Source organism: Xyrauchen texanus, chromosome 1 (genome assembly GCF_025860055.1).
Source record: "Xyrauchen texanus isolate HMW12.3.18 chromosome 1, RBS_HiC_50CHRs, whole genome shotgun sequence".
NCBI classification, from domain to species: Eukaryota; Metazoa; Chordata; class Actinopteri; order Cypriniformes; family Catostomidae; genus Xyrauchen; species Xyrauchen texanus.
The window spans coordinates 55,744,443-55,761,936 of record NC_068276.1 but is presented as its reverse complement, the minus strand read 5'-3'; the positions used below and the strand labels follow the sequence as shown (position 1 = coordinate 55,761,936).

General features: G+C 37.3%; 1 protein-coding gene across 3 annotated transcripts; it reads right to left on the bottom strand.

Moving 5' to 3' along the window:
- Positions 1–421: 421 nt before the first annotated feature.
- LOC127647127 (switch-associated protein 70-like) lies at positions 422–12,697 on the bottom strand. 3 transcript variants are annotated; one of them, XM_052131203.1, is made up of 12 exons: positions 12,549–12,697; positions 11,293–11,433; positions 8,148–8,321; positions 7,813–8,040; positions 4,998–5,144; positions 4,466–4,601; positions 4,179–4,360; positions 2,283–2,390; positions 1,994–2,160; positions 1,690–1,888; positions 1,432–1,528; positions 422–1,344 (listed from the first exon to the last, which is right to left on the bottom strand). In XM_052131203.1, exons 1-12 carry the CDS (start codon positions 12,642–12,644, stop codon positions 1,226–1,228), a joined length of 1,794 nt encoding a protein of 597 aa, XP_051987163.1. In that variant the 5' UTR covers positions 12,645–12,697; the 3' UTR covers positions 422–1,225. The 3 variants fall into 3 exon arrangements, with proteins under 3 accessions (XP_051987163.1, XP_051987167.1, XP_051987172.1); XM_052131207.1 differs by having other exon boundaries at positions 2,283–2,381; XM_052131212.1 differs by having other exon boundaries at positions 4,493–4,601.
- Between the last annotated feature and the right edge of the window lie 4,797 nt (positions 12,698–17,494).

Here is a 17,494-nt window from a genome sequence, read left to right as displayed (position 1 = left end):
CTTAAATCACTGTAACCCACGGCCTTTGATACCTTATTGCTTTATTTGATGCCATAAAATGTCTGCCAATAAATAAATTAAAAATAGCTGTAAGTGCTAATAGATCCCTATTGTATCTAAAATTTTGTCAATCATCTGTTTTGGTTTGTCAGAAGTTCAAAGTTGCATCATTAAGTGTATGGCACGAGGGAGCTACATGCAGATTCTGTTTGCAAACAGTTCATTTTGGGAAAATACCACATACAGAAGAAAATGGGCTTGTTGTAAACCAATCGTGTTTCATTTCTGTAAATGACTATATATATATATATCATCATCATATATAAACTTTTTTATCATTTATGTAAAAGTATTTAGTCTGGCAACATTATGTTTTTAAAATTACTATGCACAAATACAATACAACTTTTATTGCGTTGATTATAAAGCAAATAAAATTAAATAAAGATTAATAAAAGATGATCAAGCAGCAAAAAACAAATTAAACATTCCATTTGCAAAATGTAATAAACCAATCAACCTCATCGACCACAGATGTTGAAGATTTATTCATATAAAATAGTAGGGTGTTTCAATCAGGCTACAGTGACAGGCTAAAAATTCATTATACAGGCACTTCCCAACGTTCTTGATTTTCTTTGGTGCAGTGTTCGCACAGCTATCAAAATGAGGGTATGAATTAGCCTCTTTGCAGCAGTTTATGTGCATCAACAAGGACATCTAGTGGGCAAAAGCATGCATAAATATGAACTAGGTGCTTTACCAGCACTACAAACTGCTGAGCAATACACATAATTGGTAGGAATGCCCTTGTTAAGAATTATATCTCAAAATTTGGATTATCAACTCAGGTACATATGAAAATATGAAGGATAATGAAGTAACATTTTCTAAATGTACTTATTTGTGTGTATATATGCATATGTGTATATGTATGTATATATACACATATGCATATATACACACTTCATTTACCTAAAATGAAGTGTGGCTGTCATACTTTACATAAAATTTCAGTAAATACAAAAGGGACACAATCAATTCCACATAATTTATCTACTAACATATCATTATATGAGCACATGATTACAGAAACGTTGAATAAAAACACATTTCAGTGAAAAGATTTAACCAGTAACAGCCATTAGAAAGAAAACTGCCTGCCATTAAAAAAAATCTATACATAAAAAAGAAAAAATGGTAATGCAAATGGACACATCAGTTGTTACTGTCCATCGTGTGATATATTCTTGACCTCCTGCCACATCTTCTCTTTCTGATCCAACTCCGCTTCAGTGAAAGCTGACTGTCCCCAGTTTGTGATTTTTAAAGGAGACTTGGTGCCTGAGAAATACATGAAACATCTCAAGACATTAATCGGTTCTTTTAAGGAATGGTTTTGTGCATCTAAGCATCGTTTCAATTATTCACCTGGTTGAATGAGTCGTATTAAGCCCTCATGTTCGGTGACTTTGTGTTTCCAAGTCTTTGTCTTGTTAGTTGCCCGCTGCAATTTCTTTGTAACAGCCTGAAAAATAATGAAAAGGCCCATGAAGTTCAATACACGATTCTGGTATCATGTCAGGTCGCCAATTGATGCCCAATGTAAAATCACTGCATTGAGGAGCACCAATGGAATAGGAAAAAAATCCAGCCTTTGAATTGTGACATGGCTTCACTTCCACCTACCTTGTACTCCTCTTGTGCCCCCTCTCTCTGTTTTTCTAGTTTCTTTAGCTGCTCCTTTGCATCCTGCAGGGCCTTCTCCTTTGCCAACTGCTCCTTCTCAAGCTCCTTTTTCTCCTTTTGAGTCGAAGTTATGACTTCTTGCTGCTGCAAGTAAATCTGCTCCAATTCATGCCTCTTTCTTGCCTCCTCTTCAAGTAACCTTCATGAAAACACACAAAAATACGAATGTTCTGCATTTGCTGTGCACCAATACACTGGCAGATCCAGATGCGACTAAATGTTGGATGTGTTTGAGCATTGCCACCTGGTCTGCAGTTTGCTCAGGGCTTCTTCGTCCTGTTTGGCCTGCCTCTCGTCCTCTAGCGCCTCTTTAAGTTGACTGTACATTTCCTCCAGTTCCTTCACACGCTGCCAGTATTGCTCCAGTTCACTGGACTTTTCTGCCACCTGTTCTTCCATGTGCTTTCGAGCCTACGGTACAACAAAGAGAACAATCAACATCTGCATCTCAAACTCTGTGATGTCTAGAAGGCATTTAGTTTCAACATAAAAGGGTCTGTGTATAACAAAGACGTTTAGGGTGTTGTGGTTACCATTTTCTCTTCCTCCAGGTCCTTTTTGTACTGGTCCAGAAGTTGTTTTTGTTTTTGAATTCTTCTCTGTTTCTCTATAACATCGCTCATCGTTGCTTCCTGTAGATTCTTACAGACCACACAAGACTTAGTGCAATTTTGTATTTTGATTGATGCAAACTATGAATCAAAATGTATGGGCAAGATGTCGTATCTCTTTGCATCGCCCGAAAACGCTCACTCACATTCATCTGAACCAGTTTAAAAATCGAAACCGCATTGAGAGAGACCCAGTGTGTGCGCGATTAAGACTGAGAAGGACCTGGCCTGGCCAAGTTGCAGACAGTTGAGAAAATTATAGTTTTGAGATTTTAAACTTGAGCAAATTAAACTTTCAATATGTTTTATATCTGTATGTATAATGTCTAATTATGCATTGGCAACGTAAACAAGTTTTTCTTGCCAATAAAATTTGAATTGAATCTGCCCATTTGATCCAATTATTTAAAAAAAGTCCACTGGAAAATGGCAAACCCAAATTGTAATTACATGTCCACTGATTTTAATGCATGTATACATACACTTGTATCAAAGCTTAATACTGTACCTGTAAAAAATATGCCTACGTAATTATATATTAAAAATAATAATAATTACATGTACTTATTTAAATCAAATAAATTATTACTAACCAATTTCTTGGAAGTTATTTGAGTCAAAGTATAAAGTTGTATGATTTTTTTTATGTTTGTTGTAAATATTATACATCATAATTTAATCACAATTAATCACAGAAAATTTATATTTCGTTTTTGATACACATCTTTGGCTTACTGTTGATGAAGAGGTTACTTGAGCCTTACTGATGGTGTTGTGTGAGTAATTAAATCATTGGGAAACACTGTCCTTCGCTATCTCCAACATATTTGATGTTTAATATACAGTTTTGTGGAGCAGGATTTTAGGCCAATGAGACCGTCTCAGAAAAATGCCAACCAACAACATGTCCTGTCAGACATTGCAGTCGCAGTTGGTAAAGATACATTTATTTATTTTTTTAAATTAAGAGGAAGAGATCGTCTAGATTTATAGTCGCTTTATCAAATTGTGCCTGATAAAAACAGTGTTATGTGAACTAGAACATCTACATCTGATAAGAGGACTAAATATCCAAAGAGCAAATACCATTTATTATCATGGTATTCTCATTTTCATGTTCATTTTTCATCTTTATTTAATTCATTAAAAAAAGAATGATTAAGAAAAGAAAAAGAAGTGAACAACCAACTACAATAATGATTGTATTATTATTAATGTTATTGTTTTAAATTGGTTTGTTAGTTTGTATGTTAGTTGGTTTGGTTAGTTAGTTTGTTAGTTAGCTAATTATTGAATTAGGTTGGTTGATTGGTTGGTTAACTTAATTTTATAGTTGGATGGTTGGTTGGTTTGGTCAGTTAAACGGTTGGTTGGTTGATTCAGTAGTTAGTTAGTTCGTTATTTAGTTGTTTTTAACCATTCATTACAGAAATAGAATGAAAGGAATAACTTAATGTACTTTCTATGCAACAGATGACAAGGCCTGCCTTACTGAAAGAACTAACCCTTTAGATTATAGAAAAAAAACTAGTAACTGTTAAAATACCACATGCACAGGAAGTGTAGCTTCATTGCTCAGGGGTTCTATTTTTACAGATGTCCTCAAGTAGCTTTGCATATGCATGACTGTTTCATAGACATTTTCTAGACATATCTACACATTTATCAATTTGAGTGCTTCAGTAAGTTCTGTATCTTTCATTGCTTGGGAAAGGATTCACAGGGCTACTCCAACAACAAAGGTCTAGAGTTACAAGACCCAACAGAAGGTGACTTAAATGTTTGTATCTTTCAATGACTTGAGAAAAGCCACATTACCTTACTCATGGCCTCCAGCTGGGCCTGCTTGCTTTCGCTGGCCAGTTGAAGCTGTCTCACTCCGCTCTCTATGGTCTCCTGTTCAGCTTTCATTCGGTTCCTCTGTTTCCTTCGTTTCTGTCTGGCCTCACAATGTGAGGAGGAAAGGCCTTGCCTTATGCGGACAATGCAGTCCTGGACAGCTAATGCACACACAAACATACAGAAAACACACTCAACGGGAGGAGAACGATCATTCACCTGGACCACATACCCTCACTCATGGAAGGATAGAGTAAATATCTCACATTTATAGATGTAACCAGCACAGCTACCTTGAATCCAATCCTGTTTTGACTTTTTATCCGGTGCACTGATCTCAAAACTTTTTTCAACACATTTTATAATGAAGAGGTTCTTCTTCAAATCTTTGTCTGGTAGGGACTGCAAAGATAGAAATGTAAGATATTTAAATAAAAAGATTAAATTATGTCATCATACCCACATGTTGTTCCAAATATCCTGCTGTAGCTCTCAAAACTCTTTCGTGCTTACATCTAAACATTGGTCAAGAGACACATAAGAACCAAGACATCACTGACGTCTTGAGGTATACAAGCACAATTTATATGTTTAAGAGCTCCAGTGGGAAGATATTAAGTTAATAATAACTTTAAAACGATTTTTATTCACTTGAAAAAATGCAGCATAGATGTTAAAGAGCTCCTTTTGTTTTCCACAGAAGTTTCTGAACTACATGGTGCGAATTGTCATGTTTGGGTGAACTAGTACTTGTGATTAAAACAAACTAATACCACCAATGTTCTTGCAGGGTTTTACCTCAACACAGCAGTTTCGATCCAGCAAAATGCATCCTTTCTGCTCTGTGAGATCTTCACTCACATAATATGACATGTAGGTGAGATGCAGCTCAAACCATCGCTCAGTCCAGTTTTTCCTTTTGTGCCCTTTTTTTATCATATAGCCCTATTCAAATTAAAAGTCAGCAAGTTAATCAATTGCCTGCAGTTGAAACATTGTGTACAAGTGACACATTTATTTATTTATTTATTTTAAACTCTCTCAACATACACTTTTATCAATCAAGAAGTTGCTAAGCAAACTGATAAAGTACATTTTAGACATTCATCATGTATTTTGTCCTCCATAACCTAAACCCTCTTTCTTTTCCACTGTCTAGTCAGTACTCATTGCTTATTTTACCAAATACAATAATGTAAACTGATCATTTTACATTTTTAAAGGGATATTTCACCCAAAAATTAAAGAACATGTTCTGTCTGAATAGCCTCTTTAAAACCTTCTTTCCTCTGATGATGTCATAATTGGTGTTTAAAATGAAGGCTATTATTTTAAAGGGATAGTTCACCCAAAAACGTTACTCACCCTCATGATATCCCAGGTGTGTATGACTTTCTTTACCACAACACATTTGAAGAAAAATAGAAAAATATATTCAATCAGTAGGTCCTTAAAATGCAAGTAAATGGAGATTTATCTTTTAAAGCTCCAAAAATCACAGACAGCCAGCATTAACTTCATCCATACGACACCAGCGGTTAAATCTTCTAAAGCGACACGATCACTTTTGGTACGAAAAATATGGCCGTGAGGACGCACACCTGCGCTGAATTGTCCTAATCAGCTTATGTTTCTTTAAGTCAATTTATGTCATTAAAGATATTTTGACTGTTCTGCCGGTTCCCGCCGCCTCGTTGCCCATCGTGAACCCCATACATTGGTGCTGAAACCCGGGAAGGAGGAGGGATGCGCTGTCGTGGAGTCCTCGCCACTGCGGTCTGCCAGGAAGTGGAGAAGCCACGGCCATCCGCCAGGGTACAGAAAAGTACTTTTTTAAACTCTAAATCTAAACCATCCTTCCGTTGAGCAGCGGTACATGCTTGTGACGTAATCGTAATCGCATTGGCATTAGAAACACGCAAGAACTGAGGCACGTGTATCACAGCCGGAAGAGCAGCGCTGTTTACAAGTGAGGAGGAGGAACGCTGTACACTATCTTGGTTTTGGTTTAGATCTGTATTGATCTGTTTCTTTACTCACAATGGTGCATTTGTGTGCTCATCCTGGATGACTCCACCTAGTGGAGAACGTGAGATCACCTCTATATCCATGGCAACGCGAATACGTCACACGAGAGACTGCTTGGACTCCACCCTCTCGTGAAGCGATGGCTTATAGTTAAAATGTACTTAAATATTTATATTTTTTACACTAAAAGCGATCGTGTCGCTTTAGAAGACATTCATTTAACAGCTGGTGTTGTATGGATGACGTTTATGCTGACTGCCTGTGATTTTTGGAGTGATTTACCTACTGAGCCAAGATATTTTTCTATTTTTCTTCAAACGTGTTCTGGTAAAGAAAGAAAGTCATGCACATCTGGGATATCATGAGGGTGAGTAAATGATGCATGTAGTTTGCATGAACTATCCCTTAACATCATTCATTTTAAACACCAATTCTGACATCATCAGAGGAAAGAAGGTTTTTTAAGGGGCTATTCAGACAGAACATGTTCTTGTATTAAAAAACAGCTAAATACAGCACAACCAGGGGCGTTGATAGTATTGAATAAGGTAAGGGGCTAGCTTGGGTAGCCGGAGGTGATCCCTCCCTGGGTGTTTGTCATCAGTCCATTTGGGTGGGTTAGAGGGTTGTGTTTGGCTCCTCCCAGTGTGTTCGCTATTTTTTTTTAACCTAGGAAAGTTCAGGGGCTTGGCAGAATTGATCTGGGGCTTACACCCCCCCGTGCACATCAACAACCCCCTTCCCCTCGCGACGGCACTGAGCACAACAAATAGAAATTAATGGAAGTGTCTCAGGGTGCATTTTTAAAGCGTTTTATGCTGCAGCCTTATGCTAAAATGCTTTAAATTATTATAATTTTTTTCACATCAATCTACACTCCATACCCCAAAATGACAAAGTGTGGGGAAAACAAATATTTAAAGCATTTTAGCATAAGGCTGCAACATAAAACTTTTTGAATGCACAGTATATGCACAGCGAGACATGGCGTAATGGCAAAAGCATCCATCTAATATAGAAAATGTCAGTTTACTTAGAAAAACAGCACATTCGGATGCATAATTTGAATGGTCCCTTGAAAGTCTTTACACATATATATCATCATGCTCTTGAAACTAGAAGGCCTAGATAAGTGTACAGCAAAATACTTTTTTTTTTGGAATTCCCAATGCCCTCTTAAGTCCTCGTGGTGGTGCAGTGACTCGCCTCAATCTGGGTGGCGGATCTCAGTTGCCTCCGCGTCTGAGACTGTCAATCCACGCATCTTATAACGTGGCTTGTTGAGCATGTTACAGCAGAGACATAGCGCATGTGGGGGCTTCACGCTATTCTCCACGGCATCCACGCACAACTCACCACGCGCCCCACTGAGAGCGAGAACCACATTATAGTGACCACGACGAGGTTACCCCATGTGACTCTACCCTCCCTAGCAACTGGGCCAATTTGGTTGCTTCTAGAGTCACTCAGCACGCCCTGGATTGTGACTCCAGGGGTGGGAGTCAGCGTTTTTACTCACTGAGGTACCCAGGCCCCCCCCAGCAAAATACATTTAGATAAATGCTGGAGCAGCACAGATTCCTACCTGTTTTATAATATTCTGTACAAGTTCTTGATAGACCTCATTGATTCCCATTGAGAGGATCTGAGGATTTATGCCCTTGGTGAAATGGCCCATGCCAATTAGCTCAATCAGCTCCCAGACACTGAGATTATGTTTTTTTAAGATGAGCTGCCTTTTGTAGTCTTCAAAACGGCCCTCATTCCAGCTGTAACTCATGGCTGCTAACAGCTTGCGCAGGAAGTACTCGATCTGTTACAATAAAATGCTTCTTTATTATTTTCAATTCCATTTGACAGCATATAATCACAAAGATATGGATAAACCAAAATGAAATTAATGCCGAGACTTCAACCAACCTCTTCTGTGACTATATGTAATGGATATTTATCTTCAGACAGGAAGTTGAAGATACACCACACCTTGAAGGCATCGACTCCAGAGATGAGCAGGTGCTTGTCGCTGATGTGCTTTGGTGCACACAGAGTCCAGCACATCTTATTCAGCTCGGTGAAATCAAAGTTGGGCTCGATCTGCCATTTACAATACTCAAAATGACTGAAATCTCACAAAAGGCCTGCAAAGTGTCAACAAATGTTGACACTTTGCCACTTGACATATGATACAGTATATATTGTGGTACATATTATAGTATATGATATACTTGTATATATGAGATATACTTCAAGCATTTAAGTTGACATACACTGAGTGGCCACTTTATTAGGTACACCTTTACACCTTGTTAAAGCAAATAATTTGGCAGCAAATCAATGCATAAAGGCATGACATGGTCAAGAGGTGCAGTTGTTATTCAAACCAAACATCAGAAAAGGAAAGAAATGTGATCTAAGTGACTTTGAGGGTGTGGTTTCAAGGATCTCAGAAACTGCTGATCTGATGGGATTTCCATGCAGAACACTAGAGTTTACAGAAAAGGGTGTGAAAGACAAAAAACATCCAGTAAGCAGCAGTTCTGTGGGCAAAAATGCCTTGTAATTGACAGTCAGGGAGAATGGCCAGACTTTTTCAAGCTGGGCTAGAGCCACATATTCACTTTAACCGTCTGTATAATAAGGAATAGTAATCGATATTTAAGGGATCAGAACAGCATTCCATATAAAATCCACATGCTTACAATGCAGTCTTTCCCGTATTTTAGGGTCTCGCACCCAAACAGATGAGAGTGTCTTAATTATTGTATTATGCACTCCAAGCTCAATCTTCTTAAAGAGACACTTACCATATTTCCGGTATCCTAGAAGTACATGAAAAGTATAGATTTGTTACTTTTAGTCTTTTTCCCACTCTTAAATTTTGTACTTTTGGTTATATTCTTCACCTGAATGTTTTTGTATGTTTTTGTATGTTGTTGTTTTTGTGTAAATTGTATTAACTAGGACTGTCAATTGATTAAAAAATTTTAGCAAATTATTTACATGATGTGCCGATTAATTAATTGCATACCAATATTTATAGCGAAAGTATACAGATAAGTAAATCATTTTTGAAAATATCAAATGTGGCTTTTAAAGTCAAAATATTGTTAGTTTTATTTCGATATCATTGAACACAACCATTTTATTGACCTAATTCCCTCTGCTCTATTTTTAATTGTTGGTTTATACACATGCATCACATGGATGCTTTTGGAGCTTCTCCCTTGGTTGCATCATGTCTCACTAGTCTTCAGTGCCTCTAGTCATAAGCACTTTGTTTTTAAGGACTACGTGTCAAGTTACACGCAGTTTGAAACAAATAAATGTGTCTCAACGCATTCTGTTGTGCTTGGTTGAGCTGTCATTTGAGCGCTGAGCTTCCTGCTCGTTGGTTTGATGATGCGTGTTGCCTGTGCAGATGGAGGTGCACTTACAGACCCTACCGCATCATGGTAGTAAATCAAGCTTAAATTGCTCCAATGGAAGGAACATTCCTTATTACGGAATTTACGTATGACGTACTTCATGTTTTTCAAATATTTGATGGCACTAAATCAATGCATTAAATTGAATGCTCTAGTATTTACAAAAATAAAGTTTCTACACTTTGTTGCCATGCTAATTAAAATACAAAGCACTGAAAAGCTAATCATTTTCTTGTAATTGCATATATTGTATATTTTGCCATTTTCTCCTTGTCATGTTGTTCAACAGTCCCAAATAATAGTTAACCTCCCCCCTCCCCCTACCCACAGGGCTGGTCTTGGATATGAAAATTCCCGGGCTGAATATGAATCCCACTCCGGCCCCAGAACGGTGTCAATAACTGAAATATCCCCACTTTATAACAGTGCAATGCATGAGAGCATATCTTAGTTATTGCAGAAGTCTGAGCATCTCAAGTAATTTGCATGCACACATCTCGCTAGAATTAACAGAAAAGGCTCAAAAAACAAAAACAGCATCCAGTAATTGTCAATTTTGTTGGCGAAAATGCCTTGTTACTGAAACAAGTCAAAGGAGTATAACCAGTTGAGTTCAAACTAACAGGAAGGTGACAGTAACTGAATTAACCACATGTCATAACAGTGCTATGCACAATGGCATCTCTAAACACACAACATGTCAAACCTTGCAGTGGATGGGCAACAGCATCAGAAGACAACAGGTCACTTATGACCAAGTGTATTTCTTGATGGCTACTGTCTAACCATCTTCTGTTGATATCAACAATCACCAGTTTGGAATGATGTGGAATACAGATTAACAACACAAATATCTGCAGCATCTGTGTGTTGCTATCAGGTCAAATTTAACTGAAATCTCCATGTAATTTTTCCAGCACATTGTTGAATCCATGCCATGAAGAAGTCATGCAGTTCCGGGAGTCTTAACACCAGTATTAGAAAGGTTTAACTAACAAAGTGGCAGCTGAGTGTATTTTTATTTCCACACAGATTTTAAACAGACACTATAGCCAGATGAACTGGTTATTTTAAGTTACAGACATATACTTCAAATATATTCATATATGAGTAAGAAGTCTCATGCCACATTCATCATAAGTCATAAGTCTCCGATGTGGTTACAGCTCCAGATAATTAACATATTTGTATGTGCATTTGTGCTTAATTATATCCTGTTTTAACTCTACTTTCATAAAGACAAACTTGTATTATTAATTTTAATATCAATGACCTAATCACTGAAAACTATGCCTTGGTACAGATAAGTAAATAGACACAAAAATAACATCCCTTTATGAGACATGGGAAGTAATGTGCAGTCTTATTCCAGAGGAAATTACAAACTTCTATTCTTACAAATGACAAAATCTTGTATTTGTTCTGGTGGAAGGGCTTTCTTTATACTGGACAGGATCCACTAAGGTAATCCACTCATCATTTTGAACAGTGTATCCATTTTTTGGGAATAATGCAAAGTCTTCTTTGCAAAAATGCAATGGCAATCATATATTTTTTAAGAGTCACTTAAGTAGCCAAATACATTTACAAATAAAAATAAAGTCATATGGCTGTGCTTTAGTTGACAGCAGACTTCTTACCTTATTTAGTATGAACGTGTTAAGGTAGGGCATGTACCCTTGTGTCGACACAGGTCCCTCGTCGTCATCTTTGAAGTGCTCCTCCAGAGCTGAAGAGTTATGGGGGATTCTCAGTATGGTGCACAAGTTGTGGGACAGCACCTTCAGAGAGATAAAGAAACATAGAGAGATGGCAAAACAGATTGCCATCTATATATTGTAGGCGTATCTACTGCATTTATAAAATAAACAACTGAACCTGAAATCATAAAGTTTGTGTAATTATAAAATGTGTTTGTGAAATATAAAACAATGTGTGTGTCATGGGAGTTTTCGCTTCAGTGCACTACTATCGTGCATTCGCCCTTGTGATTGTATATGCAAGGTTAATCAAGCGTTAATCGAAGATTAGTAAACACATTTTGAAAAGGACCAGATTGTTTCACCAACAGTGCCATCTTCATTGTATATCTGGGGGAGAAATCATGTATATAAGTAACTTGTAAACAATGTGTTACATGGCAACTAATGGGGGTAATGATGCATCGCTAATGTAGATTAGACGAGATGTGAAAAAAAAAATTTAATAAATATATATATGTGTGTGTGTGTGTGTGTGTGTGTGTGTGTTTTACTTAATTCTGATGGTAACACGTTATTATAATAAGGTTATTTTCATTAACATTAGCTAAATTCATTAGTAAACATGAACTAACAATGGGCAACACTTTTAACTGCACTTTTTGGTTAATGTTAATTGTAATATATATTATATATCAGTGGTACTATTAAATTTTTTTATTAAAATCTATTAACATCATTAACTATTATCATTAACATTACCTATTAACATGCATTATGAACTAACATCATAAAACGAACAAAAATAGAATATTATTTTTATAAATCAACATTAACAAAGATTAATACATGCTGTTAAAAATAATTATTCATTTTTAATTCGTGATATCTAATGCATTAATTCGTCTTAACAAATACACCTTTATTGTAAAGTGTTACCAATGTGTTTATAATGTCTGTTGGGATCACTTTTTTAATTTTATTTTTCAGCTTGTTTGATCTTTCGCAAATAGTTTTATATATATATATATATATATATATATATATATATATAAAACTTTCTTTACCAAGCATTGTGCATGCATTTTTGTTATAAGCTTTGTGCGCTTACAGTTAATACAAGGAAACAAACAGGTGCGCGCGCTGTCTATAGTTTTCATTGGAGTCTATTATATGCTAAATGTAAGTGTGCTCACCTTTAGCTGAGATTTCGACACTTTGCCATTTCTGTCCATGTCCAGAGCAGTAAAGGCGTACCATATGGGCTTGAGGATTTCTTCCCGGGAAATCATGGTAAACAAAGCGAACTATCTCGGAGCGCCTGTAAAACTTGTCCTCACTCAGTACAGCACGAACGCTGAACGTGAATCACGTGACTGACGCTGTCCGCATTAGAGGCTGATTACACAGATTTACGTAAATTACACGCAAATAAATAAAATAAATACTTTTTTCTTCTTCTTTATTAGCTGTCCTACTTAGGCAAGTATTTCAGAAAGTTCATAAAAATATATCATTTTGTTTTTAGCAACATATTTTTATATCGTGTCAGAAAGTGTCAACATTTTATATATTTTTCATTAGTAAAATTTTGTATAAATTAATTACAATTATAAAATACAAATGATAAAAAATAATATATAAAATTATAAATTATTCAGCAATAACATAACTGCGTAACTATAACCACTTTTGCTGAAAACATTACTCTTTATGCATCCAACTGATTCCAAGTTTGCAAGAAATAAAAACAAATGTACATTTTAAACAAAGATAAGATACTGATACAACTGTATACGAAGTTCAGCCACTTCAGCTCACATTTTGGTGCATCACTTTTGATTTTCAAAGAAAATTCAACAATATAAATTGAATCTGTTCCTGACAGCTTTGGTTAATAGTAATGCAGTGGGATTTTTAATGCGAGCATTACTCAGTCACAAGTTAGTATAATAATCCATGTTATCCCAACATGATTTGAGAATGTTCCAAAGAGCATTTTGTTTGCTTCAACGGAAGCAAGGATATCTGCCCTTTTGTACGGTGTTAGCATGGGCAGCGTCAGAAATGTGCATATATGATTAGTGACCAAGAAATCGTACCTATTTCTTATTCAATTTACGTTATAACATTTCTTTGTTTTAAAAAAAATATTTCAGCAGGATAAATTCAATTTTGAATCCCAGATCATTTTCAATGTGAACCCCAGTCTACAAAAAATTTAATACAAGAATTAGGGTGCCTGGGTAGCTCAGCGAGTATTGACGCTGTCTGCCAACCCTGGAGTCGCGAGTTCGAATCCAAGGTGTGCTGAGTGACTCCAGCAGGTCTCCTAAGCAACCATATTGGCCTGGTTGCTAGGGAGGCTAGAGTCACATGGGGTAACCTCCTTGTGGTCACTTTATTGTGGTTCTTGCTCTCGGTGGGGCATGTGGCGAGATGTGGGTGGATGCCACGGAGAATAGCATGAAGCCTCCACAGGTGCTACATCTCCGCAGTAACTTGACAAGGTGCAAATTGACGGTCTCAGACGCAACTGAGATTTTTTCCTCCGTCCCTCGAATCACTACACCACCATATATAAATTGTTGTTGTGTAAGTATTTTGTTTACTGTAATTGGTATATGTCTCGTCACTGTCATGACTGCTATGTTGCTCGGAACTGCACACAAGAATTTCACCTACTGTTGCACTTGTGTACATGGTAGTGTGACAATAAAGTGATTTGATGAGGACTTAGAGAGCATTGGGAATTGGGCATTCCAAATTGGGGAGAAATAAATGTATAAATAAAAAATACAAGAATTAAATTGTCCCCCACCCAATGTTCAGGCAAAACACCTCTAAACAAAGCTTTGTAAATACTGACACCAATGTTTTGCATTCACAATAAGGTGAATCTATGAAAACAAACAATAGCAATCAGCAAATCAACAAACTGATACACTATGACAAGTCTGTCAAAACCTACTATATAAATAGATAAGAATGTAGAAGTAGCCTACACATCAGATATATTTTAGCAAAGTGTATGAGTGTCAGGCATCTCAAACCGATTTCCTTGATTCACTGCACTGCATTCACAGGCAGCTGACAATGCAACACTTCTGCTTTAGGTAGTTTCCTTTGGACAGGAAAAACAGGTCTGGCATGACGTCAGTATAAGAGCAGGAAGTTTTGTTTCTCTAAAATTATATCATGAGCAAAGGATCTGTAGTCAATCTTGTCCCCTAACGTCAACTTACAAACAAAATCCTAGAGACTACAGTGTTTAAAACTACTCAATTTAAGGGATTTGCTGGTTTTGATAATTTTGAATGAGAAAAGTTGACCCAGCAAACACCGAACATTCAGCTAACATTGGCATATAGTTATATGTATATATATAATATAGTTATTTTCTTTGGGGGTGGGGGAACCAATTACTAACATTCTAGGAACGTTTCATTAGGTTATATTTATTAAAACTTACGTACAATAACCTTTTTCTGCAGGATAAATTAGATTTTGAATCCCAGATCATTTTCAATGTGCACTTAAGACATTTGAACCCCAGTCTACAAAAAATTAAATACAAGAATTAGGGGGCATGGGTAGCTCAGCGAGTATTGACGCTGTCTACCAACCCTGGAGTCACGAGTTAGAATTTAGGGTGTGCTGAGTGACTCCAGCCCGGTCTCCAAAACAACCAAATTGGCCCCAGTTGCTAGGGAGGGTAGAGTCACATGGGGTAACCTCCTCGTGGTCACTTTAAGATTTCAAACAAACTTCTTCACGTTGTCATTATGCGGTATTGTTTGTAGAATTTTGAGGAAAATAATGAATTTAATCCATTTTGGAATAAGGCTGTAACATAACAAAATGTGGAAAAAGTGAAGCGCTGTGAATACTTTCCGGATGGACTGTGCCTTTTAAAGAATAGGATCCCTTTTACCAATAGGATGACTTTCAACATTTCCATAACACACAGTCCTGGACTAATTAAGGTGAACAGATTTGCCCTAAGACCCCCTCCCCCACACAAACTTAAGTTTGAACTTCATTAGATGTTTTTTGGTGTAGGCTTTAACATTATATGCAGTGCAGGAATAATTTAACTGTATTAAATACTCCCTTCATTCTTGAAGGGACTAAATTGCATCAATCAAGACTTTTTACTTTAAATATCTAGATCACAAAAACACTCTCATATAACATCAATATGACAATTGGGAGTGGATAAGGACAATGATAAAGTTAACAAGTTCATGTCTTTTTATTTAAAAAAAAAATGCAAACATGTTTCTGCCTTTTGGATAACTATATCAACGTGATCAAAATCTATAAGAAACTATCTTAGTACACAGTTTATCCTCAAAATGGTCATCACAAAACTTCATGTTTGTGTAATCACTTGTCTAATATACAGTGGGTACGGAAAGTATTCAGACCCCCTTACATTTTTCACTCTTTGTTATATTGCAGCCATTTGCTAAAATCATTTAAGTTCATTTTGTTCCTCATTATTGTACACACAGCACCCCATATTGACAGAAAAACACAGAATTGTTGACATTTTTGCACATTTAATAAAAAAGAGAAACTGAAATATCACATGGTCCAAAGTATTCAGACCCTTTGTTCAGTATTTAGTAGAAGCACCCTTTTGATCTAATACAGCCATGAGTCTTTTTGGGAAAGATGCAACAAGTTTTTCACATCTGGATTTGGGTATCCTCTGCCATTCCTCCTTGCAGATCCTCTCCAGTTCTGTCAGGTTGGATGGTAAACGTTGGTGGACAGCCATTTTCAGGTCTCTCCAGAGATGCTCAATTGGGTTTAAGTCAGGGCTCTGGCTGGGCCATTCAAGAACAGTCACAGAGTTGTTGTGAAGCCACTCCTTCGTTATTTTAGCGGTGTGCTTAGGGTCATTGTCTTGTTGGAAGGTGAACCTTCGGCCCAGTCTGAGGTCCGGAGCACTCTGGAGAAGGTTTTCGTCCAGGATATCCTTGTACTTGGCCGCATTCATCTTTCCCTCGATTGCAACCAGTCGTCCTGTCCCTGCAGCTGAAAAACACCCCCACAGCATGATGCTGCCACCACCATGCTTCACTGTTGAGACTGTATTGGACAGGTGATGAGCAGTGCCTGGTTTTCTCCACACATACTGCTTAGAATTAAGGCCAAAAAATTCTATCTTGGTCTCATCAGACCAGAGAATCTTATTTATCACCATCTTGCCGAGTCCTTCAGGTGTTTTTTTAGCAAACTCCATGCGGGCTTTCATGTGTCTTGCACTGAGGAGAGGCTTCCGTCGGGCCACTCTGCCATAAAGCCCCGACTGGTGGATGGCTGCAGTGATGGTTGACTTACTACAACTTTCTCCCATCTCCCGACTGCATCTCTGGAGCTCAGCCACAGTGATCTTTGGGTTCTTCTTTACCTCTCTCACCAAGGCTCTTCTCCCCCGATAGCTCAGTTTGGCCGGATGGCCAGCTCTAGGAAGGGTTCTGGTCGTCCCAAACGTCTTCCATTTAAGGATTATGGAGGACACTGTGCTCTTATGAACCTTAAGGGCAGCAGAATTTTTTTTGTAACCTTGGCCAGATCTGTGCCTTGCCACAATTCTGTCTCTGAGCTCTTCAGGCAGTTCCTTTGACCTCATGATTCTCATTTGCTCTGAGATGCACTGTGAGCTGTAAGGTCTTATATAGACAGGTGTGTGGCTTTCCTAATCAAGTCCAATCAGTATAATCAAACACAGCTGGACTCAATTGAAGGTGTAGAACCATCTCAAGGATGATCAGAAGAAATGGACAGCACCTGAGTTAAATATATGAGTGTCACAGCAAAGGGTCTGAATACTTCGGACCATGTGATATTTCAGTTTTAATTTTTTAATAAATGTGCAAAAATGTCAACAATTCTGTGTTTTTCTGTCAATATGGGGTGCTGTGTGTACAATAATGAGGAAAAAAAATGAACTTAAATGATTTTAGCAAATGGCTGCAATATAACAAAGAGTGAAAAATTTAAGGGGGTCTGAATACTTTCCATACCCACTGTATACTGAGTGCCATCTGATGGTGTAGGCCAGTGGTTCCCAACCCTGTTCCTGGAGGCCCCCCCCAACACTGCACATTTTGGATATCTTCCTAATCAG

Excerpts from the sequence above, each read along its gene's own strand:
- LOC127647127 (XM_052131203.1), bottom strand. The coding sequence starts at position 12,644 with ATGATTTCCCGGGAAGAAATCCTCAAGCCCATATGGTACGCCTTTACT. Across the intron at positions 8,041-8,147 it reads TACATATAGTCACAGAAGAG|ATCGAGTACTTCCTGCGCAA; the intron begins GTTGGTTGAAGT and ends TTATTGTAACAG. Across the intron at positions 4,602-4,997 it reads ATCGAAACTGCTGTGTTGAG|TCCCTACCAGACAAAGATTT; the intron begins GTAAAACCCTGC and ends CTATCTTTGCAG.